At 38.5% G+C, this 26517-nt stretch overlaps 2 protein-coding genes across 4 annotated transcripts in view; one reads left to right on the top strand and one right to left on the bottom strand.

Annotated features, from left to right (window-relative positions):
* The window catches only part of LOC121946550 (non-muscle caldesmon-like), a 38317-nt gene extending 14280 nt beyond the window's left edge, over positions 1 to 24037 (top strand). Inside the window, 14 exon segments of the mRNA XM_042491163.1 lie at positions 1096 to 1135; positions 1137 to 1352; positions 1789 to 1925; positions 2355 to 2616; positions 5020 to 5136; positions 6513 to 6536; positions 6703 to 6744; positions 7724 to 7755; positions 8100 to 8184; positions 10992 to 11132; positions 12116 to 12214; positions 12652 to 12735; positions 13094 to 13199; positions 23718 to 24037. Coding sequence (XP_042347097.1) covers positions 1096 to 1135; positions 1137 to 1352; positions 1789 to 1925; positions 2355 to 2616; positions 5020 to 5136; positions 6513 to 6536; positions 6703 to 6744; positions 7724 to 7755; positions 8100 to 8184; positions 10992 to 11132; positions 12116 to 12214; positions 12652 to 12735; positions 13094 to 13199; positions 23718 to 23743 — 1411 coding nt within the window. The 3' untranslated portion in view covers positions 23744 to 24037.
* LOC121946529 (proline-rich protein 33-like) lies at positions 15328 to 26517 on the bottom strand. 3 transcript variants are annotated; one of them, XM_042491152.1, is made up of 4 exons: positions 25920 to 26517; positions 25509 to 25546; positions 21746 to 22439; positions 15328 to 17113 (listed from the first exon to the last, which is right to left on the bottom strand). In XM_042491152.1, the coding sequence occupies exons 3-4, from the start codon at positions 22427 to 22429 to the stop codon at positions 16322 to 16324; spliced, it is 1476 nt and encodes a 491-aa protein (XP_042347086.1). In that variant the 5' UTR covers positions 22430 to 22439; positions 25509 to 25546; positions 25920 to 26517; the 3' UTR covers positions 15328 to 16321. The 3 variants fall into 3 exon arrangements, with proteins under 3 accessions (XP_042347086.1, XP_042347070.1, XP_042347079.1); XM_042491136.1 differs by having other exon boundaries at positions 16854 to 17113; positions 20239 to 22439; XM_042491145.1 differs by lacking the exon at positions 25509 to 25546 and having other exon boundaries at positions 16854 to 17113; positions 20239 to 22439.

Here is a 26517-nt window from a genome sequence, read left to right as displayed (position 1 = left end):
ATGAGATGGAGATGAAGCTAACAATGGCAGCGTGGCAGAGTTTGATTGGCTGGGACATTTGTCAGTGAAGCCTCAGGATTAATGCCTCAGTCACAACCTTAATTGATCTCAGAGAGCATGATCTGTCACCACAAGTGAACGCATGATTTTATGACACTTAACAGGAAGAGACAGTTGTGGGATTTTAAAAAGACACGTGTAAAAATAAAGTGGAATTACATACTGTAAACCAAGCATTGTGACAACCATTCAAAATATATATGCTGAATACAGAAGCGTATTCAGTCTAGAGGGGTTCATCCAAGTTCAGAAATAAAGCTTTGGATTTACTAATTCAAACTAGAAATTATGTTCAATAAATCCTCTCAGCTGCTGACAATGATGCATTACATCTGCAACTCTTCAAAGTAAAATTTCCAACAATAGCCTGACGTCACATCTCGTCAATCCGATTACTGCACTAACTTTTCCAACAACATGGATCCAGTTCAGTTCTGATTCCTGCAGCTAATTTTACACAGTTCAGAGCATTTGGACCAAAAATTGGTTCAAAACCCCAAAAGCTGGCTCTCAAAAATAAGTTTTTTCTTGACTTTAAGCATAAATCATGAGGACATCTGTGTGTGTGTGTGTGTGTGTGTGTGTGTGTGTGTGTGTGTGTGTGTGTGTGTGTGTCATATAGAAAAAGAGAAGAAGAAGGCAACTATGTCAAGTCCAGTCAAGTCAAATTTATTTATAAACCCCATTATCCCCAAATCACAATTTGCCTCAGAGGGCTTTAAAGCATATCTCTCTGTCCTTAGACCTTTTTCGACTAAGGAAAAATTCCCCCAAAACAACCTAAAATGGGGAAAAATGCAGAAGTCAAGCGAAAAATTGTCAGAAAAGAGAGTGTTTAGTGGTTTCACTGATAGTTGGTTCATGCTTGTCTTTTGTGTTAAAACAATATCTGTAACAACTGAAAAAGAGTTTGCAGGTGATCAGTGTAAATCGTGATTTTGCTACTTCTGTTGTGCACCGTGAAACTGAACCAATACAAAAATCACAGCTATATTGGTGAAAAAAGGTAACGGTTCTCCCCTGCATTCTCCTCAGGTTGGATGAGGAGCTGAAGCCCAGATGTTGTTTGGTTCTGGGAGGAGGACGAAGGCTTCAGCGACTGGAGTCACCGGCTGGAGAGTCGTAATGAGCAGGAGGTGCAGGATGACTGCAGGGCCAGAGTGCAGAGACCGCCACAGTGGAAACCGGAGGCTGAAGAGGAGAAACAGCAGCAGGAGAAAGAGGAGGAGGAGGGAGGTGAACCACAACAAAGCAGTCAGTCCCAGGAAGCTTCAACAAGACCTCCAGAGAAGGTACACCAACCTGCAGCTAAAATTACTCAAGAAATGATGATGATCATTACACTTCATTCATGATGTTTAATTAATATTTTCATTTTTTGTATATATACATTTCCTTTTTTCTTCACACACTGGACTGAATTATATGTACTTCTTGGTCTTTGGATTAATGTTAACTCACGGGTTATTGTTTTTGCTCTTTTTTATCATTTATCTTTTGCTGTATTTTACTGTAAAATGTTTTTTTTTTTCTTTGCTTTTGTTATTGTTTGTTGTTTTCAAATTTAAGAGGGGTGCGTTTGTATAAGCCTCTTGCTTCTTGACCTCTCTTGACAGGTTTTTTTTATTTATTTAACTTTTATGTAATTTTCAAATGTGTACAAGTAAACTAAAAGCTAAAAAAAAAACCAAGCAATATTTCAACTGCTTTGCTTGTGGTTCATTTTAGTTGTCCAGCAATAGAAAAGAGGGCAGGATGTCATACAGCTCATCGGTCTTCATGTCACAGGACGCCAGGCTGCAGCACGCCATGGGCCAACCAGCAGACAGGACATCATACCTGGCAGCGGGGACGATGAGGCCACGGTGCGGTCTCCACACATTGGCTTTTTTTCCCCTTTATGTTTATTAAACTCAAAGTCAATACAAAGAACACACAACATAGAGGAGATGTTGAAATGAACCTATTATTTCAGCAAATAGCCCAAACTTTTCTCTTTACAGTCCAATGAATATATATTATAAACACATATATGACAAAACAGTAATAATAATAATAATAATAATAATAATAATAAAGTTAAAAACAAGTCAGGAAAAAAAAACAAGTCAGGAAAAAAAGAGAAAAAATATGTAAAAAAAAACCCAGTTAATTAGCTGGTTTTATGTCTCTCTTTTTTTAAAGTGACATGTTTTCAGTGTGTGATGTGTTAGTATTTTGGGATCTGAACATGCTCATTTCTTCAATAAGTAACCTTCCACCCTTATCAACCACTAAAATCATGTCCTCCACAGTGGATCGGCCTGCAGGGTGGATGGGGAGGTGGAGCAGGAGAAACAGAAGGGAGGGGTGCAGGAGATGCAAGCTGCTCTGCAGAGGGAGTGGCGGTCTGTAGAAACCAGACAGAGCCCCAGAGATGAAGATGATCAGGAAGAGGAAGAACTGAGCTTCACACATGAAGAGAAGGCAGACCTTCATCTCAGGAGGGAGGAGAAACAGCAGGAGGATGAGGAGCAGAAAGACCGGGAGGAGGAAGAGCACAAGACTCCAGACAAGGTTGGCTAATTAATATTCTTATTAACTATAAACTACTTTGGAGATTCCCTGACTTTTTGTCATGTTGAAATTTCTCCTCGGTCAATACTTTAGTTTGTGGCAAGATTGAAAACTAATGAACATTGCTGTGGATATTCACTGTCGCCAGAGGATAAGTCCTATTGTTTTTGTTGACTGGCTCAACTTTCACACCACTAATTCTATTATAAACGAGATTTTAAAAAAAAACAAAGATAACAATAATAGCAGCGATAGCTCCATAACATTTCACTGTTTTCCACAGAATTAGAGATTAGTGTGGCTGTCGCTGACGACAAGGCAGCATCATTCTGTGTCCCCTCTGTAAATTACGGGTCTGTGAACACAACACAGGCGGAGCTCTCCACAAGTTATTTTTTTTCCTCAGCAGCAGTTTGTATTGCGGGGTGATTAATTGATCTGTCGATCTGTTCAGAGCTGTTTAGAGCAGATTAATGGAGAGGAGAAGCAGCAGCTGTGGCAAACTTTTAGACCCGGCAGAATGAACGATTAAGTTTCACTTTCACTGCACCTGGCTTCTGCTGCTCCATTTGTGCCCAGAGTAAGTTCTGTGCTCAGAGAGTGTCTTGCAATTCATAACTGAACAGTGTATTTCAGCAGCGCTCCTAATGAACAGTCCAGCTCCAAATTTATTTATTTTTTGTGGCGTCAGATGTTTAGGTTGTGATGGACTGCCATAAACAAAGGAATGTGTTGGAAATGCTGCATTTACTGAGCATCATGCTCCCCGGAGGAGGAATAGTTTCCTTTTTGAATACTCACGACCATTTTTTTAGCATCATTCTCAGTCTAAACTGTCAGTTCTGCTTAGATTTCCTCTTATCTATTGAGCAGATTGTCGTATTTGTTGAGCACATTCAGATTTTCAAGCAGATACACGTCTTTGATAAAAAAAAAGTTACCCCTGTGGAGCTTTCTTGTTAACAAACGTTCTGTTTACATTCAGTGTTACCCACTAAAACACATTGTGTTAATTCTCAACAACAAACAAAAAATCTATTTCCTTCCTCATAAAACATTTACAAAGCTTATTTTTAAAGTACAAAGTGTGCAATGTTTATTTTCTTGTTAACTAGCGCTTTCCTAACTTTGCTGATGCACAGCTGCATTTCTTGGCGCATTACTTCCTCTTAATCAGTGGAACAGCGTGAAACCGTCGGCAGGAATGTGTATCACATCACTTGCATGCACATGCATGTGCGTCATTGTGCACGTCAGTGAAATCAAACTAAACGGGGTTCAACTCTTAAAAACATTACTCCGTATAAAACTGCCTGCCTGCATTAGCGTCTCTTTAAATCACTTTCTATTAATGCGAGCACACTTTTTTTTTTTTTTTTTATTTCAGTTTCTTATTAGTTTTATAAATATCATTGTTTTTAATCTTATATGGTTTCGGGGTATTTAATTCCATTTTATTGTGTATTATTTTAATTGTGTGATTTAAATGTCCTCTTTGCAGTCCTGTAATGTTTTAATCCAGGTTTAACCACCACCGACTTGTCATTTTTTTCAAGTACTGCATAGATAAAGTTTTTATTATTGTTGTTGTATTATTATAGTTATTGGTCAACAACTTTTAAAATAAAAATCACCATTAAAAAGTATCAAAAGGGCAGACAAAAGGTCTAAAGATAAAGATTATTTAAAATGTCATACAGTCCAGTTAAAAACAAGTTTGCAGTAATTAGTGGGCGGAGGAAGCAGTGTAAAAATGCAACTTTTTTAGCTTCGACTTAAAAGTTGTTGGAGTCGAACTTGTCTAACATTATCTGGAAGGTTATTCCAGATTTGTGCTGTATGACTGGATCTCTAATTTGTATGTTTTCTCTTACATTTTGTGGTGTTATGGCTGGTTTCTGGTAGGAACTGCAAGTTCTACCCCAATTATTTATAAATACTTTCACTGCTAAGCAGTAGTGTGCTGAGCTAACACCAAACATGTATTGTTTCTCACAGTGTTTCATAAAACATTTAATAATACATATGCATGCTTATTAGAAAACTCACAGAATTTGGCCTCAGATCTTAAAGTAATAAAGTAAAAGAATGCAGCTTTGGCTCGCGGGGTGCAGAACTGAGGCTTGACGAAAGCAGCTATGATGTGAAATGTTGTAACAAATTCCTACTTTTAGCTCTTTCCAGACTTTTATTAGTCTTTTGCCACCAAATAACACAGCGAGGGGGAACAGTGTGAACACGTTTTTAAGAGTTTTAACCAGAGAAAGAACAGGTATTGAGGAAAACTTTTCTTGAGGCAATATACAATAAGAAATGTATGATACTGTTATACTGATCTCTAACTATTGATGAGACTTCTGCATATGAAATTAAAACATTTGCCGATATTTGGTGTTTTCCTAGAGGCCAGTGGAGGGCAGGAGGAGTGAGGAGGTGACCAGAAGATCTGCAGTTTCTCTCTGCAGCAGCAGCGAAGGCGAAGAGTCAGTTAACTACGGCCCCATGAGCCCGACATTTAAGGTATCTCATCAAATCATAAGAGGGTCTGTACAAGCAAGTTTTCCAGATGTAAATACTGTGACACTGAAGTGAACACCAGCATCAAAAAGTGACTGTTAAATGGAGAAAATTAACCCTTAAGGACTGTTTGGTGCATTTTATGCACCTTTGATTCTTCAGTTTTTGGATAATTTTGGCTGTGTTCATGCATAAGGCATACATTTTGGAAAGATTATGAGTTTTTGTTTAATTTTGGAATTTCCAGTTCAGCTTCTACAATAAGTCTAAAACACACTCTGTAAACAAAATTGTTACATTCATACTGTTAAATGCAAAAAATGTGCCATTGAAACCTATTCAAACTGCAGTTTTTGATCCCACAGCCATCAAAGCATGAAAAGATGCTTTGTATTATTTCTGGGTGTCATTCTGGGCTTCGGTCTCGGAATTTGTACTTTTTGCTATTTTCTACCTGATAGCGTCATTTTTACCATATTTGACATTTGGAGAAAATACTTGCTATTTTTATGAGGTGCCCTGTCACAAATAATATTGCTGCAAATGATTGACATAGCTCTGAATGTGATAATCAAAAAAAAAACAAAAAAACAACATATACCTTGTCTGTAGTATATTGAAAATAATTCTTTATTTTTTGTGTTTTTGTTTTAATCTAAAAACTTTGTGGCATTTACGGAGTTAAAATTCTGAAAACTAATGACTATTTCATGTTTAAGATTAGGACTGATGTTGGTTGACAAAAATAAAAGTAGAAAATAATATTAATGTGTAATATTTGTGATAAGCTTGATTTTGATCAAAGCGGGCCCTAGGAGTTACAGTAAAAATTGCCATGAACCATCAGATTTTGATGTCCTCTAACGTGAACAGAGTTTTCGAGCTGCTATTTTGTTGCCGTATTTTAATAACCAAATTGGACACTTGATAATCTGCCTTTGCTTATGCATCAAATCTCTCCACATGCAGCGATATTCTGCAACCAAAACATGAAGCTATAAAATAACAGACTAATGCAGTAATGTAGTAGTAAGTAGTAGTAAAGTCCTGATTAGATATCTAATCATTCATCATATTTTTTTTGATAACACATTTGCAGAGTGCACACTATAATGTCAGCTCAACTAGGAATTTAAGGGGTTTTCCTCTTAAACTACATTTCCCATAAACCCAAGTTTTCTGTTTGTATTAAGAATGTTGCTCTGGAATAAAAAATAATTAATTAAAAAGCTGCAGATTCTGACCAACATGTTGGATCAGGGAGATCAGCGTTACAGGCTGCCAGTAATCAAAATGATGTTAACGCTTCTCAATGACTGTGATGAATCACTGATTTTAACCATGCTATGTTTATTTCATGCTCCCTGCTCTTCTTCCAGAAACTCCTCATTCAGTTTTATCCAGTAAGTCTCTGCATGTCTTCTGATTGTTGGCATTGACTTGAATTTCGCACTATGTTAGAAATAAGTGTAACTAAATAAATGTCATAATTATACAAAAAAAATGTAATTTAGTTGAATCTGTTGACAGCTGCAGCGATCTGTTTTTAAACAGTGTGTCTCTTTACAGGATGAAGTGAACAGCAGAGTCTCAACAGACGGTAAATGCACGGTGAGTGCTGCTGTAGACGAGTGTCAGGGTCAAACGTCACCAGCTGATATAAACTTAGTGATATACAGTATACTAGAAAAATACCTGAAAATCAGCAGTAAAGACAAATGGTAACAAACTAACAAACAAACAATCAAGCAAGAAAATGTGCTAAAAATGAAATATAATTATCTTTAAATATGTAATTATAATTAGTTCTCTGTTTTATCTTTTTTTTCTAATAACTTTCTCCCTCTCTCTCTTTAGTGTCACTTTTTTCTTGTTCATTCTTGCCAGCTTTTCCATATTCCTTGCAATTTGTGGGACATTTTGTGCCAAGATGCTTGTTGCATTTTTACAAATCAAACCAGTTTGCTCAGGTTTCATGGGTTTAAATGCCTGTGAAAAGCATCTGTTGCACAAGAAAACTGATGTCGATCCAGGTTTCAGAGTGTTAATATTTTTATTTTAATCTTATGTTATTGTTTGGTATCTTGTTTTTGCAATCCTTAATTGTATGATTTTATTTCCTCATTGCAGATTTGTGTTAATCCCAGTTTAAGCACTTGGTTTAAATAACGGTCTATAAATACAGTTCATTGTTATTTTAAATACATGTTTTTTCATTCAAAACACAGACAAGTAAACAGACATCAAGTCTCTTCCACCAGTCTTTGTGCAAGCACTCAGCAAATGTCCACAATGTGATAAAACAACCCTGACAGCTGGAAGGATAAATAAAGTAACACCTTGAACAGCTCATTTGTTTTCAGTGTTCTAGATTTTAGGGGATCTCGAAAAACCTCACGTGCAAAGCAGTCAGGGAACATGCTCCCTGCCTCGATCTGTGCAAAAAATTACAAATTCGTGCCAGTTTGTAGCTCTTAACTGCAGCCTGCTTCTATACAAATATGTGTTACCATTGGCCATTTCCCAAGTGTGTGTTATCAGCATAATCATTGTGAGTTTTAACCATCAAATGTTTGAATTGTCCCCTCAGATCATAGAGAGAGCTGAGTCTCTGAAGAAAAGGTGAGTCTGTGTTTGTGTGTCTTGACATGAATAAAACAAAAAAAAAACCTGCTGAAAACTAATTTTCTTCTATTAGTAGTTGCCAGTGCTACTTCACTTCTTTGAAATGCTTCAGGTACCAAAAATCCTATTTATTTGCAGGTACAAAAATAAAGAGCAAAAGAGTTCAGAAGAAAGTCTGGTTTCTACACAGACACACTGCTTTAATAAAGTCATACCCAGACTTGTCCTGTGGTGTATTTAGCTCACGTGCATCAATAGTATGACACTTGTTCAACAGCAGATTTCTAACAGAAATATACTTGTGCCACAACTAACCTGAACATTTATCCATTTGTTTAAAGCACCAGCAACATAAAGAAGACGCCACCTCCCGTGGCTGTTTCCAAGATCGACAAGAAACTGGAGCAGTACACACACGCTCTCGAGGTAAAAACCCATTGAGTTACCCTCTTTTTTAAGATTTGTTTTTATTCACAGATGCTCAAATTACAGTGCAATTGCAGTTCCAGAAATGCATCAGGTTTCCATTTGTGCATTTGAAATTATGATTTAAAAAGGAAAAGTACAAAGCTAAAAAACTAAAGAAAAGAAGCAAAAACAAAATAAAACACAACAAAACAAAAACACTAAGCTATGGGGATATTATTACTTAAATATATATACAGAGAAGATGTAATACTAAACTTTAAGGGTCATTTGGAGGTGAAATGATACTTGCCAAAGCAAAGTATACCTTTTAAAGAAGGTTCCCATCATCCTGTGGATTCAGATTTATTATATTTTGTCTTTACTGTTAATAACTTTATTGGAGTCTTTGTTATATATATATGCGTATAGGCATTTTGTTAAGAGAAAATAATCTAATATAAAAAATGATCTGTTCTCTGATGCTGTTTTTTGTTTAGTAAATTGGCACCAGAAATGTTGTCATTGTAGCTTTTTGAAATATGGGTTACGCTGTAAAAAACACAATTAAAACCTGTCATAATATTCACTATAGTAACGAAAATACTTCAGGACTATTACAGACACTGCCATTAGGTCAGTCTTTCAGAATACACAATCCCAATTCCAGAAAAAAAGTTGGTGTGCTGTGTTTAACTTGAACAATATATAATGTTCAAACTGATAAACTTTAGTACTTTTGTAGATATATCCTCATCCTGAATTTGATGCCTGTATCACCTCATATGAAATTTGGCAAAGGAACATGTTTTCCACTGTGACATGACAGATGAGCTCAGATCAGAGAAATCGGTGGTGTTTCCGGATGTTGTTGATATTTGTAGTGATAAACAGTAGTAGTGAAGGTTACTTTTTTCACTTTGTTAATAATACAATATTTATTAACAACACAACAAGCTATTTTCCACTCTAAATCACCCGTGACAGACGACCAAAAGAATTTTATCTGCAGGAGACGTAACACAGTCCAAAGCATTCCTAATATATCAGTTACTACATGACTTATTCTGAACATCAACATCTCCAATAAAAATGTGTTTATCCTTAATGACATTTTCTTCTGCAAGACTACAGCTCTTAAAAAACTGAATTCAGAACAATAGCGTTTTCTCCAGTGTTTCCTCCAGTGCTACTGTATTTTTACTAGAGGTGTACTGACATGTCATTATTCATATCTGTATGCGCTCGAACCCTTAGTTCCATTAAATCATGCAAATGTTAATATTTCGGACCTAATATTCACTGGCTATACAATTGTTGTGCCTGAAAACATCGAATTGTCTCTTTCTATATCCCCCCATTTCTGTTTCCAACTGAACTTAGTTTTTCAAACTGTCTGAATCCCCACCATCATTCCTTCACACTTATCATTCAGCAGCTGAAAAAAATGCTCTATAAATCAAAAGATTAATTGATTCAAAAGTTTGCATTTTAAAAATGACAAAGCAGTGTGACTACTTATTTATAATTTACAAAAAACATTGCATAAAATAGTCCACCTTTTTTATTCTTGTGGTCATCCACAATGCTAAGAATCTATATGAGGAAACATAATGGCCGAAACAAAGTTGACTTGATTTTTTTTTCCTGAATAATGATGAGCAACTTCAGGTAAAGTTATAGTTTGTTTCCACCAAATTATTTGTGCTTTTCCATTTAAAGTATTCTGGTACATTGCTATTATTTACATAGTTTAGAAGGTGTCTGGAGGGAGACTTTAAATAAAGTCATTTTCTTTTTGTGCTGCAAATGTGGAAAACTTGAGTGAGTTCGGCGGCTTTTGCTGAACGCTCAGCATTTTTAAACAGTAACTTAAAACGCTTACAAAGCTACTTTCATTGACCCCTGTCTGATTGTAAAGTGCATCTAAGGGATGCACCAAAACTCACGAAACTTGGCACACACATCGTAAGTCCTAAAATGTGATATCTGATATGATTTCTTTTATTGCTTCGGTGTGGCAAGATGTGTGGCCTTTGGTGTGGCTCTGTAGCACCCCATAGAAAATTTAAATGCAGCAGCCCCAGGACTAACCTTGAGCTACAACATTTTTGGAGACATGTGTAACACCCCAAGACCTACAAAAAAAGCCTCTTGGAGCCATGAACTAAACTCAATGGGAAGCTTGCCATTTTTAGTTTTATTTTCATCTTTAGGCAATTTTTTGCCATTCCCAGCCTTTGCAATTTAGCGAAACAGATTTCAATGGATTGACTTAAAATTTGGGGCAGTAGTTTCTACAGAAGTTGGTGATATTAACTTGTGAAGCGTTTTTGATTTTGTCGAACAGTGTAGCTGTACAAAGCTGAACAATAGCTGAATAAAATTCAATATTCCTAAATAACACAGAAGGTTGCTGTCATTTGACTTTCCAATCTGCCCCAAACTTCACATGTCGCATGAGTGTCCAGGCCTGTGGACATCTACATGTCAGTTTTCAGTTATTCTTATAGCCCCATCACACCTCTAAGTGCTGCAGCTCTGCTCTGGCAGACTAAATATTTTGTTTGCTGACCTGAGCAATATGCAGGTATTTGTGGATAACCATATTGTTAACCATGACAGTATTCCCAAAGCTGCAAACTGCTTTAAGATAATACTTGCAACTCCTACATGTTTGTTTGTTAAAAGAAACCATGACGGATAAACAGCTCATCACTGCAGATACACTAATAGCCAAATTCTCCCAGTGAATCAGCCATGACCAGAGAGTTTCATGGATGTTTATGTGATGTTACTGAACACCCTGAATCTCATTTTTTTCGTAGGTCTCCTCAAAGGAAGGCAGATCAGGCCATCAGGTGATGACGGACCTGACGAGTCCCTCTGAACCCGTCTCCTCCAAGAAGACCCTGTTTGAGGCCGGAGAAGCCTGGAACCAGAACGCCATCTCATTCACGCCATCTAAGGTTAATAAGTCGATAATGCAACTTTAAACAGCAACAATGATACATATCTATTCCTCATTTTGTTTTTTTTCTGTGGCAGTGTTCAGAAATTTACTTTTGCTGTTGTTTGATGGTGAATGTCCACAGGAAGGAAGGTTTTCATGTGACTTCCCCCTTTTTTAAAAAAATTAAGAACAGCCCTAGAACATTTGCACAGTATTCATGCTGACTGAAACAACAGCAGCCTACTGTTGTCGCCCTGTTGTCTCCTCCCAACCACGGGTACGTCTACCACAGAGGGTACCTCAGTCATTTGGGGGTGCCTGAAAAGATTGCAGAATAACTAAACTAAACTAAACTAAACTAAACTAAAATAAAATAAAATAAAATAAAATAAAAATATTCACAAATATAATACATATTCATGCGTGTGGTGTTTGTTAAAACTATTTACTATATGACAAGATCCAAAAAGTGGATCAAGTTTAAAAGTGCAAACTTGAACAAAACTACTGAAAAAATCAACTAAGCCACCTGTCAACTGCTGTGTGAAAAAGAATATTATGACAATATAAACAGGAAGGAAATCCAGGCACTCCAAAACTGTGAAAAATATGAGAAATAAGGAGGAATTATGCTAAAAAGCCTTTATTATAGTGGCTTTTTCTAATATTATAACAATTCCTGTTTAAAACATAAGGATTTAAAACTATTCATGAGACCTCAGGAAACTTTTAACTTTACTTCTGTCCCTTTCGCTTAAATTGCTAATAATCGCTTATTTTATTTTATTTTTTACAATAATTTTTGTTATTTTGCTCAACCAAATCTTTTGTGAAGTCCTGCATCAGGGATAATACAACATTTTCTGCTACCTTGCATTCTTTAAGGATAGATGTAGTGTTAAAACATATATTGAAAGTACATGAAATAGATGTAGATGATTATTAAACAAAGTATTTGTTTTCACAGTGATTCTGAATATTTTTTCTTCTCTGTCTCAGGATGCAGATGGTTTAAAAGTCGGCGTTGCTGATCTCATCAGTCAGTGGGTGAGAGGAAGTGAAGATGGGAGCAGGTGCAGCTCGCCCTCCAGACCTGCAGTAAGTCTAAATTTTTACCTCGAATGAGCACGACTTTATGAAACTTGTCTTTTTGCTTCACTGGCTTGTTTTGTTGCTGTATGTTTGGCAAGATTCCTAAATCACTTTACCCCTGAGCTCATCTTTACTTAAATAAGTTTTGGTTCTGGGACATTAGACCCACAAAAATTGTTTATGTCTGTCAACTTTTTTTGTCTTTTCAGTTTTCTCCTCAACTCTCTGTTTGATAACTTCCTTCTCTTTACTTTATCTCGGTTTGTTTCACAGCTCTTCTGAATCAGCATTCCTCTATGTTCCTCTCTGCTTCTTCGTGCAACCACACCCAGCTTCTTTCATCTGGTGTAAATCATCCCAACTCAGTTCAACAAAGAAATTAATGCAGTCTTCCCCCTTGTGGTTGCTGAGATGATAAACTATGTATTTTGTCATATTTGCAGGACATGAAACATGGTGGTGTTTTGAACAAGAAGAATTTATGGGAGAGTTTTGGTGACACATTATCTCCTGGACGTGAAGGGAAGGTGCGAATTCACACACCATAATCTGTTAATCGATGCTCTTTTATTACATTTATTGGATTTTCCTGCAATGATGTGTGAAAGAAAATAGTTCTTTAATGTCCAATTATGTGTTCACTGTAAATCAATGATAAACTTCTGATCACTTTTTTTCTGGCAGACAGTTGTAATTTTTAAGCAGCAAATACAAATATTTTACCACAAAAATATCAGATATCTACAACTATATACTACTATATAATGTGAATGCGATAACAGGCAGTTTGAGATGAGCAGAAACTGCATTCACACTGGATGTTAAACAGCATAAATGTTTGTGAATCTGTCTTCGGTAAATATTGTTTTATTTACTGAATTTCAGGAGAGCTCCACTAGTAAAAGATATAAGTTTGTGGTGACGGGTCACGGGAAGTATGAGAAGGTTTCTGTGGACAGCGACTGCAATGACGATGCAAACTGTCAGTCAGGTAAGACAGAAGACAATTAATCAACCAACCTTCATCTGAAGGAAAACAATAATACATGAGAAGTTTCCGGGCTGTTATAATGTTAGACTTATTTAAATGTTTACCTGTTGTTAAAGTAACTGTTTGATTTAATAACTTAATTACTAATTCACTTTAATACAAATAGGTAAAATGTTCCTCATCTTCAAAAAAAGGTACTGGATTTGGTTAGGTTCTGCAGTTAAAAAACATCATTCTAACTTTTCTTAAATTTGCAAAGCTGGCATGAAGTTTAATTTCATTCATGTTAAGATAAGTTAAGACACTGACGTTGGATTTCTCGAGAACATCATTTATCACCAAGTATGAGGGTAGGGTTAGGATTTGTATGATAATTGTTAAAAAATATAGACTAACACAAACATTATGCGTTATGCTTTTATCTAATCAGTTCTGTTGGAAATTGTCATTACTATAGTTTAGGTGCCAAACAAAGCATAAGGATTAAAAAAAAAAAGAAATATAAGACCAGAGTTCCACAATCAACTTTATGCATTTTTTAAATCACACATTTAACAATAACATGTTAAAGAATCAGTGTAATAAACGGGGCTGTGTTTGTTTACAGGGGTAAAGTCCCCCTCACCTAAAAGAAATTCCACAACAATTTTAACAATGCTATGGAAACAAAAAAGCATCAAAATAACAACAAAAACAACACGCTAATATCTGCTACTGCAGCACCAAAATCTTCCAAAGCTGTGAAACATCCCACCCATCGTCTAATTCCTGTCCTTCTTCCAGCTATCACTCAGTTTTCACTTAGTCTGTCTTCTTACAGCAGGCCTCATCACGATCATTATCATCAACATCATCATAATTATCTTATTGTCATTCATTGATATCCACTTCTACATCCTGAATACAGTCTTAACTCCTGGACGATCCACCTTAAGGCAGGAAATTACAATCCACCAACAGGGTCACTGAGTTTATCTGTTACACTGGTTGGAAATATTTTCATAATATCATCTGTGTTGGATGAAAACAGTGGATCTCCAACTTTCTGGAACTGAGGAAAACAACCTCATACAGTACATATATACACACACAATGTGATGACAATGTATTTTAGTGAAAATTTGAGAGTATTCACACAACACTAGTGATATGATGAAACAAGAATTTGATTCTGGGATGTATTAGGGCTGGGCAATGTATGATGTGTTGGTCTCTCATAACACCAAGAAGTGATGATGTGTCCATGAGTGATGTTTTAAAAAACACTTGAGAATGCAGTCTGACCTCTCGTGCAGTTGAAGGGCCCAAACACACCAAACTGACATCAAAACCAAATGGTGATAAAGGCCAATTGTTGTGGTGCCTCACATTGCCTGTGTCTCAGCTAGTTGCACATGAACAGACCCTAAACACTACAATTAATGGCTAACCAGCATGTGCATAACTCTCTATGCCAGCAGGCGGTGGTTATCTGGAAACTGTAAGACTGACAGGATGGATTCAAGATGCTAGTTGGCCAGTCAGCACTTTAACAGCACAACCCAATGTTAAAAGAGCAAATTATATTTATTTTGCACTGGCAAACAATAACACAATTACAAACCGTTTCTGCCAAAGAGCTCAATGGCAAAAAAAATCTTGCCTAATGTAACAGGCTTGTTTTGATCTTTCTCCCTCTTGACCTTAGCCATTTGTTAGCTTTCCTCACTTTTGTTTGTCACTGCCAACCAGTGACTTCATTCATACCAGGCTTCGCCATTTATGATGCCAATTCAACATGTTGAATTGACTGGAAAAAAAAGCCCAACTGCTGCAAACAGTACAAAATGCAATGCAAAAACTTGGGTGAGACCCTCACCAACAGCATGACATTGACAAATGGCTACTGTGTTAGCATGCTAACATTTACGTCATAGCAGTGAGCACAAGGCACAGCTGAGGCTGAGGGAAATGCCATTGATTGCACAGGTACTTAGCATTAAACTAAAGTTTTTTCACAAATCTAAACTTCTACCTGATGGTGGCATAAATATTTTAACAGAAATTATTGGCAGTCCTCTTAATAGTTGTTGAGATATTTCAGTCAAGACCATAGTGGTGGACCAACCAATGTTGCCATCCAGCTAGAAACGAAAAACCAAATACATCCCTTAAACCAGTACCATACAATCATAAATCATAAACTTACATCAGAAGTGGATATTTTAGGTATCATGGTATTTTCTTTAAATATTGCCCAGCCCCAAGATGTATCACCTTGTGTGGTTGTAGTTTCTTGCCCTAATTGAAAGCCCAGACATTTGCTGCTTCATTTCCATACCTGACTTGCAGAAACCTAAATCTGTTCTGACCAGACCTTCATGCTTTATCCATCTTTGTTTTCCTTCTTTCTCAATCCATCTGCCCTGTTGTTCCAGGAATGTAAAAGCCCTATTTATTACAGTGATAACAAACTGCCTACCAGCGGTGTACACTAAAAGCCTTACTTTCTTTAGAAAAATAGAAAAAGATAGAAAGCATGACAAATTGGACAATCTTTTATCTATCAAAGTATCTACAGAGCATGCATTTAACACTACATCCAGGTTATCATCAAATAAAACAAAAATATAACCAAGTATATAATATTTCTGTTTTTGAATTATATTTATTCTTTTTTTGTCAAGTCACTAATCACTAATTGATTTTATTAAAAGTGCAAAGATTCCACACCTCTATTACCACTGTTGTTATAACAGCTAATGTATAGACTAACCAATACATCCCAAATAACCACAACTGATAAACATGTCAGAAATATGTATTTGACATAGGGATGATTTTACTTTTAATTAAACTTATCTACTTTCCAAGTTGAAGTTCTAGTACATATATAGTATAGTATTCGCGCAAGTTGCAAACACTGGTGATTAAGTGGTAATCTGTTAAACTTATAAATTGTTTTTCCCCTTTAAGAATAATTTACCTCCTCATTGGAGCCCTGATTTATAAAATTGGCTTTTATCGTTATATTTTCTTTCACATTTCTTTTTGTGACACCTTGTCTTTGAGGTTCACCCACCTATTTGACATCATCTTTCTGTTTTCACTCATTTATCCATCCCAAACACTTCCGCATCAGTTCAAGTATCTGAATCTGTAGGTTTCATCGAACCAAATCCTTTTGCTTTCCTGTTGAAGTCCTTACGTTCTTCCTCCTGGGATTTACGTTTTATCAGCCCCTTTTCAAATACTGCTGCTATTTTTGAGAGCGGCCTCTCTGCCGCCTCTTTAAGCTTCCTTGCATCAAAACGAGGGCTGTACAGCAAAATTGGCAGGCGATTGACAAATGAAGGAACTTCTGCTTGATTGTCTTTAGTTTCCTTTTTCTTGTCAGAATCCTTCTTGTTGGTATTGATCTGATTCATGATTCGCTCTTTGGTGGAGAACATTTGAAAGAGGAGGGCGTCCCACATTTTCAATGCCTTGGGACCTTCATGGTTGTTAGCCACCTCATTATTGGTGCATTGTTCGTGTGACATATCATCACCACCTTGATCTGTTGTCTTGTTGCTGCCACTGGAGTCGACGTTAGATTTGTTCTCCGGCTCTGGAAATGTAGGTTCCTCTGGCTCAACAACCATGTGCTTTTTGAGCCGTGTCCATCCGCTGAGCTTACCCTTGAGGCCTTTCGACTTCTTGGCCGTTTTTGGCTCAGTGGGTGCAGCTGGTTCATCAGCTGTAACAGTCTCCTTATCAGCAGTTGAAGATGCAGTTGATGTCGTTGACTTCGTGGAGGGTTCGACTGCTGGTGCTTCCGTTGGTGCAGGTGAAGTTTTGGTCCTCAGAACATCCTTGTCTTTGAGTCCAGTTTTTGGCTGAGATGGCAGTGACGTTCCTCTGTTTGGGGACGGAGCTTTGACTGAGACTGAGGCCTGAGGCAGAGAGGCAGGAGTGGCAGAGTCAATCACAGCGGCTTTAACTATGGATGGTTTCATGACAGATTCTGTTGCTGGCTTTGCAGGGGAAATTTTCTCTACTGGTGGCCCCGTGGAAGGCTGAACATTACTGGTTTGCGAGCTAATCTGGGTCGAATTGGAGGGAGACTTTGAGGAATCTGTTTTTATAACTAATGGTTTTGTTTCTGAAGTGGCAGAGGATGGTCTTAATTCTACCTGCTTAGTTGGAGGCTGTGGTTTTAGAGTCGGTTTACTGGTTGAAACAGGATCAGTTTGGATGGGAGCACTAGTTTCAGTGTTCAGTGAGGAGTGTTTTCCTTCCTTATTGGCATTAGCTGCTAGGTTTGTTTTTATTTTTTGTGTTTGGGAATGTACTTTTACCTCAGAGTTGTTAGTTAGGACTGAAGCCTCCTTTGTTGTAGATGGTTTTGTGTCTGGTATTGAGATTTTCTCTGTGAATGGCTTTGCAGGGGGCTGAACAGTGCCAATTGGTGTATTATTTCTTAGAGGTATAATGGGAGGGTTAGTCTGGTCTTTCATAATGACTGATGAGGGTTTCGTTTCCGTAGTCTGATTTGAAGAGAGGAGAGTTTGAGAGGACTGGGGTATGGTTGGAGTATAGGTTGAAATAGGTGTATTACACACTCTTGGCTCTGGTAGAGGGGATGCTCTGGTTGTACTCCAAGGTTTAGGTACTCTATGAGGGCTAAGTGGGGCTTTGGCTTCTCTGGTGGTTTCAGCAAGGGGGTGAATGTTTGTAGCAATGTGGTTATTAATGTGGGAGAGAGTTTGAGTGGTTACACTGTGAATGCTGGTTTCTGTAGATTTCTTAGTTTCAGTGACCGATTGTCTGAACTGTGTCATTCCAGTTTGAGAGCTCACAGAAGTTTGAACGCTATATCCGGACGACATTTGACTTGCAATGGTTTGCTGTTCTACACTTGTACTAGATATGGTAGCCATAACATAAGAAGGAACTGTAGGCTCACTCTTAGGTATTAAAGCATTTTTACTTTTAATTGGAGGACTTGCTAAAGGTTTATTGATTTGAATTGGCTGGATGGAAAGGTTTTGTTCTTTTACAGTCATTTTAGTAGTAAATGGTGCAGATGTCTCAGTTGATCTGTGCTCACCAAGAAGGTGAGCAATCTGTTTACCATCTGTTCTTGAATTTGTGTAGATTCCTCTTTGAGCAACAGGGCCAGAAATAGATTTTGGATCGATGACTGACTTTGTTGCAGATTGACTCTCAGGTCTGTCTGATATAAGTTTAGGGCTTCTTGGTGGTATATGCCTCATGATCGGGCTCAATGGCACAGTAGGTTTACTAACTGGCACAGTATTCACAAGTGGTTTAATACTCACTAATGGTTCTACTATCGTAGGCAAAATAGCATCTGTATGAAGACTACTGGGGACTCTGGAGACAGCAGCAGTCATACTTTGAACATTGCCGCCCAAATAGGGTTTGTTAGTCTGTGCAGTTTCTACAACAGGTCTGCTGTGCTGATTAGACTCTACACCTCCTGGTTGTGCAATTCGAACCAAGTCTGTTGGAGACTTGCTGACTGGTGGCAATCCTATAGATGGTATATTGGACAGTTTGGTTTCACCGCTAAGATTGTTCACTACTACGTTTCCTTTCGGAAGATTAGTAACTTGTCTCGTTTCTGTGACGTTTTTTGTTTGTATGGTTTCTGCTTTAATAGGTACAGAGGAGAGATGCTCTGTTGGTGTTTTCCCAGTCAATAGACCTGCTCTTCCACTGGCGGGTAGCGGATTCAATGCTGTATCTACTGTTGAATTGCTAACTCTGTTAATGTCAATATTATTGTAAGTGGGAGATTTAGGTTCTGTATTAACTTGGCTGGGCAGTATAGTGTCTTTAGCAGGGATGTTGAGACTAGTTTCAGTAGCTTGTATGGCCTCTCTTGTTGTCCTGCTTGAGTCTGTGTAGAAAGTTGCTCCTTGAACAACTTTATCTTGGCCATTGGTTAAGATGCTACTCTGTGTGTTCAGAAGTATATTCTCACGAGTCTTAGTTAGCTTTGGGAGCTCTTTTGTTGGCACACTGGCAGTCATATGTAAAGGAGATTTAATGCCTGAAGTCTTGGGTGATTTGGGTGCTGCGATACAAAGGTCAGGTAATGTGGGTTCTGTGATATGTTTTCCCACTAAGTTCGGTGTAACAGTAGGTGTATTTGGTACATTTGGTGCTTGAGGAGATTTCAAAGAGAGTCCCTCTGCAGGCAAATGGATCTTGCTTCCTACTGCTTGACTATTTCTGTGAATTTTGGTTTCTGCACTGAGCTGTTGTGTAATTATTGGGCTTTGGACACCTGCAGATACTGTGCTGATACTGTACTGTGCAGGACATACAGATGCTTTGACAGGCTCATGTTGCAAAATTGATCTTGTTGTTGCAATAATGGATTCTTTAGAGAGTACGTTTGAGAACTGGGGCTCTGTGTTTGTTTTGTCAGGGATATGCTCTGTATTAGCAACCAAAGAGGGCAAAATGTTCCCTATGTTTGTTTTATTGGGTAGGGTTACCTTCCTGCTTGCTTTTATTTGCTGGCTTACCTCTTCCTTTTGTTTGTGTAAAACAGCTTCAGTAGCCACTTTACTTGGCACTGGTGTTTCTGAAACCAGTGTGGTGGCTTGTTGTAATCCTACAGTGAAGGAACCATTTATGACAGCATTCCCTGAGAATTTGGGCTCTAACTCCGTGGCAGGAGATTGAACAATTAGGTTTTTATGGTCAGCTAGGTCCTTAACAGGTTTGGCAGTGAGTTGGACATTGAAGCCATTGGCTGTCGACTGACTTACTCCACCAGCAGTTTGATAAGACTGGACTGTTGCTATCTCTACTTGTTTTGACTGTTGTTTTGCAACCTTGGATTCTCTTTTTGCAAGTGCTTTCTCATGATTACCACCTTTCTTTTTGACGTCTATCAGTTTATGCTGTGTTTCTGCATTTGAGTCCACTTTCACTACGGGAGGGGAAGTGCTCGACAGACCATTGCTATCAGTCAGGCATGTAGTCTTATTTAGCCCTGCCTCTATGGAAAATATTGCCGCACTTTGTGTGGGTACCTCACCTGCTTTAAGAATTGGTATTGGAACCTCAGAGTATGAGTCTTTTGGTGTGGATACATCACTTGTGGATTGTTGCATTGTTTTCTGTGCCAAGCCAAGGGGAAGCTCAGGTTTTATTGTGTCCACGCTAGATGTTTTAAGTGATTGTACTCCAATATTTTGAGCTTCAGAGTGACTCTCCTCAAGTACATCTTTGTTATGTGTGAAGATCTGTTTGGCTTGAAGCTCAGAAACCTCAATTGAAGATGGAAGTTCTTGATGTCCATTGAATTGTTTTGTTGCATCAGACTTTGAGATGTTCGATCCATCTACGGCTACCTCTGACTGTATTTTGTTTGAAGAGGTTTCATTAATCCCTGGGGGTACAGGGCTGTGATGTGATGCAATAGTCTTAATCCCACCGTAGGCAGCATACTCAGCTGGAGTAAGACCATAATATGTTGATCGTGATTTAGGCTTTGAGGAGGCTAATGACATTTGACTCTCCAATAGTGATGACAAAGACTTCCGTGCATCGATCACTGGAGGATGATATGGGGACGACAAGGGGCTTGAACTTGGTCGTGTTTGGATTGAAATCACCGGCGTAGGGTTGAGATTCAAAGTCTTTGGTGCAGTGGATAAAAATGATGGAACTTTTGGCAAAGGTGAAGCTTCATTTTCTGAAACTTGGTCTGTTAGTTTTGGGATGACTGATTCTGTTGGTGTTGGTTTTACCACAGGAGATACAGGTGAAGTCATACTTGATGCTACATTCTCTCTAGGGTACAGCTCAGTATTAGTAAAGTTTAGATTTATTGTACTCCTTTGTGTGTTTTGAATCTCTATCTCGTTGTAATTGTTTGCCTGTTTGATAGATGTATTGTGGTCAACATCAGTCCGCTTTCGTTCTTCTATGGCAACTGGAGGTTTACTTATACCTCTAGTTTGAATCACTGGTTTGTGTCTTGGAGCCTCATTTGGAACTGCAGAATCGTGTTGACCTTTGGAGGAGTTAAAAGCAGCAAATAAAAGTGGGTTTGGTTTTGATATTTCAATAAAGGGCGTAGATACTCGAGCTGGTGTACAAGAGGGAGTCTTAGGTCTTCCACCTTGGGTCTTGAACACATTCAGTGTCTGATCAGTTTTCACCACTTTAACAGCTGCTTTCTTTGTGTATACGTCAGATAAAGATGCTCCCTGGTAGGTAGGGTTTAATACGGTAAGGTCCTGGATAGAGGGAGGTTTAGAGATCTCATAAAAAGTTGCCTTTGAGGTATAAATCCTGCTTTGTAGGGGGTCAGGCCTTGTCTCTTTCACTGCTTCAACAAGTGATATTTTTGAGGCGGTGATCTCAGGGGACATTTGGCTTGGGACAAAGTTGCCATTGCTGATAGGTCTGGCAGTCCAGGACACTGTCTGGCTCTTGTCGTTTGAACTGGCGTTTGTCTCCCTCTGGCTGGGAATAAAAGGTTGTGTCTGAGTGTTTGAAACTGATAGCAGCGCTGGAAAAGGAGGTAGGTCTGCAACCTGAGAAAGTGTCGGGTCTGGGCCACAGTTGGGGGCGGCTGGGGATAGGGTCAGGCTGTGGGTTGATATTTTGGTGCTGGCTTGTGACACAGCGGCTGGAGGGATTGTTGTGACTGACCCATGGGAGTTTGGTGTCATGTTCAAATTGAGAGCAGTTGGGAGAGGTGGTGCTGGAACCTGCTCAGGTGATGATGGGGGTGGTGAGGTTGAAGGAGGCATCATGAGAGGAGTCACGTCATCGAATAAAAAAGAGGAGCACTCATATATCGGAGCCACCTGCTCATCAGAAGTCCTGATCTGAGCTGTGTAGGACTGGGGGGGGAAGCTGCCAATTTGGGCGTAGGGGCTGCTCTGAGGATGAGGGAATGCAGATGCAGAGTGATCGTAGAGGGAGTCAAAGGGGAAAGTGGACACTGACGGGTCCGTAAAGTAGACTGTATCGGGTGTTTTTGGTGGGCTGGACTGGTCGCTGTGCTCAAGGTCTGTGCTCGCTTCGTTTACAGGAGACAAGCAGGAGCGGAAGGGGATAGGCGTCTGGGAGAGGCTGCCTTTTTTCTTGGCTCTCTTCTTCTTGAGTTTCTGAAGCCTTGCGTTATCTTTGCCTGGCTTTGGCAGTAAGGGAGGAGGATACTGCTGGGAAAGGTCAGGCTCCAGCCCGTTAGTGTAACCCACTTCCATCAGCATTTTTAGACTCCTGCAAGACACACGAGACACATCGGTTTGTTAAGCTTTAGCCAAAGATCTACTTTTCTAATAACAACAAAGCAGATGCAAAAATATGTGAAAAATATATTCATCAAAACAGGCTTGCTATTAAAAGTTAGTTTCATCACATATACTTGACAACAAATAAACGCCTCTAACATAATTTGAAGTCAATACTAATAATGAGTCAGTAGTAACTCCCACCCAAAAAAAATCAGAGCCAAGATCCAACTAAAGGAGGTTACACATGACCTTGTTTTCTGGCATTGACTTTTGTGGCTTAGGAAATACATTATCAAGACACCAGCAGGAATTTTTATCAGGGTTGCATGGTTTGATGTTTTCAATCACCAAGCAGTTAGAAATTTTAAAAGGTTTCTAAGACAATAGAGTAGAAGTATGTGGTAATCACTCTTTGCATGGATAAAATATGGTCTTAATAAAAAATGTAAAAGGCAAGTCTCCTTCAAAAACAATCCAAAGCACACTGTATTGTCCACAACTGACAATGGCCCTGATGAAGACCTGTTGGTTGCAATGCATTGGTCATTTTAAATATGTACTGTAATGTAAAATATAATGAATGTAAAATATTTGAATTATGCACATATCCTACAGTTTGCCTTGGATTAATTTTGATGGAGACTTGCATTTGATATTTTTATTGAGACCATATTTCACCCATGCAAAGAGCCCTTCACAAGACGTTAAAGAGTTTAGAGTCGGATCAGAAAGTACATTTTTAATGCATGAAATGTCAGCATTTGGCCAAATAATCTGAGTTTTTTTTTTTAAATAATCATTGATAAAAAATATATTTGATATAGGTAATGAATTTTATATATATGAAAGCTACAAATTTTAATTATTATTTTTCAATTGGTATACAATAGATATTTGTTGATAAATTGTCTGTGTATGAAGCATATACATGTCAGTATTCTTTTTATTAAGTAAATGATAGATATTTTATATAGGTAATTAATTATGCCTATATGAAGGGTATGCATACAAGACTACATACAAGGGTATACATTTTGTGCAATAAATCTCAGCAGCTGGCCAAATTATGCTAGGTTTTTTTTTTAGATAATTAGGGATATATCAGATATTTGATAAAGGTAATTTATTGTCTGTTTATGATTGAACTTGTTAATAATATATTTTTAGTTATGAATAATCTAGATATTTGATATAGCTAATTAAATGTGTGTATATGAAGGGTATATATGTCAGTAATACATTTTTGGGATTTTTTTCTTTTCAGCTGGACACTTCTATGAAGATTTGTGAAACACACGATGGACTTTGAATTTTGGATTATCAAAAAACAATCTATATCACTTCACCATTCTTTGTATTTCAATCTTTAGATTGGAAATGTGCTTCAAGCCTGTTGTAATAACAATTTTCTTGTGACACTTTGGTATCATATTACAAAAGGTAGTGCAGCAAATACATTTTTTTCTGTTTATATTTTGCAGGTATTCGTTTGATCCTGTGAATAATAATCTCAGCTGTGGTAAATCTTTTAATACGATAATATAACTTCAATTAAACACATTTCCGATGTTTGTTTCCTCAGTATTTTAGCTGTTAAAGAGTTTCTGTTCTTGCTGTCTTTGTCATTCACTGTGTAGGTGAGCTCATTGTCTGCCACTGTGTCCCCAGTGTTGGTGTATTCAGCTGCTTCCCAACTGCACTGATTTAACCCGTGCTAATAGCTCCGAGACAAGTCTGCAGCTGACTTCGGGAAACTATGAGCTCTCATGACAACGAGCTCATTAGCAGGTTTCAAAACTCTTAATTGGGTCCTGAAGATGCTGCATGGCTACAAGAAGCGTCACTCTTGGAAATAGAAAGGCATGTAAAGCTGTTGCTTATGGCGAGGCTGCTTTGAATTGATGACAAACTACTTATGAAAATAGTCTCTCAAGGAGACTGTCGGATTTAAAAATGACCTCTGGAGGAAATAAAAGTAAACCAGAAGGGAGATGATTGACACATACAGGAGGGTGAGCTGGTTCATGCAGAGAGGAGGGGTGGCAGCATTTAGCTACTGTTCATGAGCAAAGAAACTTAAAACGTGAGCGGCAGTAAATTGGATCCAAAGTCCTCGGCAATTAGCATTACAAGTTAACAATAAGAAAAAGGTCAAAGGTCGGAAGCGTAATTAACTGACAATAAACGTAACATGCACCCAGGATTATATTCAGTTTTCCAGTTTGAGCTGTGGTTAAATTTGTAACTCACATATTGTTGGAAAGCTTACACAATATCTTAAATCATAATTATTTTACAATAGTGTGTTTTGTTCATCTTACTTTTACTTCTCGAGAGGCAACACAAGCTGAATTGTTCCCCCTCTGTTTGACTATTGGAGTGGCGTGTTGGTGTGACACTAGAAAAGGTCTGTGGACTAATTTTAGCCCGAGGGAAATAAGAGCAAACATCCTGACACCGAGCACCTGCTGCCTGCCGTCCTGTACTCATACAAACAGCCTCAGTCTGCTGGAAATCAATCCGAGGCCCAAATCCTCTCAGAGCGGCGCCGACGACGAGCTTAGCCTCGTGTTTCGGGGCGATGATTATCTTAAACTTTTATATATGTCATGTTAACACCACTATGGCCTGAGAGAAGCACAAGAAACATATCCAGTGGGAGAGATTTTCTGCAAGTTTTGCCAAGCTCTGTTTCAATATTTAAAGCGGCAGCGTAGAAATTCCTCCTTTGAGATGTCCTTAAACATTTTTTTGGCTGTTTTGTGAGCAAATGTCTAACGCAAATCCCTGTTGTCAAAGCGACTCCTGCAGTCACAGTGACAAGGAGGGCAGCTGACACATGAGAAGCCCCCCTTTTAAGGCTCTGGGGTTGGATATCTGGGAGGCTTCCACTGCAGCAGCTCAAAAGAGGAAAGTGTAAGATTAGCTTTGTGATAAAACTGTGCCATGACCTCAATCTATCTGGCTGTAAAGAGCTCGATTAAACAAAATGGAGGACGAGCTCTTTGTTAATTGATCATCAGGTTGTTAACGTGTGAAACTGAGCAACACTTACCTAAAGCAGAAGTAGGTGTTTGTGTTTTGCTGGACAGCCTGCAATGCAAACAGTCAGTGTCAGGAAGGAGCTACAAGGACATATCATTAATTTACAACTAAAAGTGGATAAAGACGCCAGAAAGAAGTGTAATCAATGTGCTGGTGTGCAAGTTCTGTTAATCTTTGACTCATGCTTACATGTATTTGTCATGGCACCATTGTGCAGAAGCATACAACATAGTAAACACTGCTTTGCAAGCTCTTCCTCTCTATGTCTGATATGCATCATGCGTCAAAGATTTCAGATCGTGCACGTGCTTCTATCAAATCCTATGCAGCTTTTGCAGGTTAGCACCCAGCCGACGGGTCAGGACCACTTTGCAGTACCATCAGCTTGTCAATCAACAGGCACTGAGTTTGACTGGTTTACCTTTGGTGAGCGGCTGTCGGGACAAACTGCTCTCTGCTTGTTAATCCCGGCTCAGAGTGCCACAGGGCCACTCATCCTGAAGTGAACTGAAGCCTTAGGGAGCGAGCCACCGTGCCCGTGGCCACTCCAAAAATAAAACTGTTGCCTTCAGTGTGTGTTGCAGGGGCAGAGGGGGGTTTCCAGGCCACCTGAGATGGCGGAGGTGCAGCCCCTACAGGCAGGCGGCAGACACCTCCACCTGAGGGAAGGTGGTCAATTTATCAGCTCAGTGGGAAGTCCTGTATTTAATCAGGAGCCTAGCCCTCTACCTAACATCAGCAAGGTTGAGTTCAATGTTTCTGAGCTGTTCTTAAAGTGTTGCTTACCATTACAACCTCAGCCACAGCATTTTAGTAACTTTTCAGTTTAGTTAAATCAGGCATTCATGAACTGAGATAAAGCTCCATTCACAGACAGAAAAGTCTCATTTTAGACCAGATTTTTTGTTTTCTGATAGATCTGACAGAAAGCATGATTTAAGCTGCATGCACATGGAGCATGATCAATCACAAGATGGTGTGCCACGTTTTGCTACGGTTTCCAGACTGAACGACATGAT

Source organism: Plectropomus leopardus, chromosome 1 (genome assembly GCF_008729295.1).
Source record: "Plectropomus leopardus isolate mb chromosome 1, YSFRI_Pleo_2.0, whole genome shotgun sequence".
Lineage (NCBI taxonomy): Eukaryota > Metazoa > Chordata > Actinopteri > Perciformes > Serranidae > Plectropomus > Plectropomus leopardus.
This window is presented reverse-complemented; position numbering and strand designations above follow the sequence as displayed.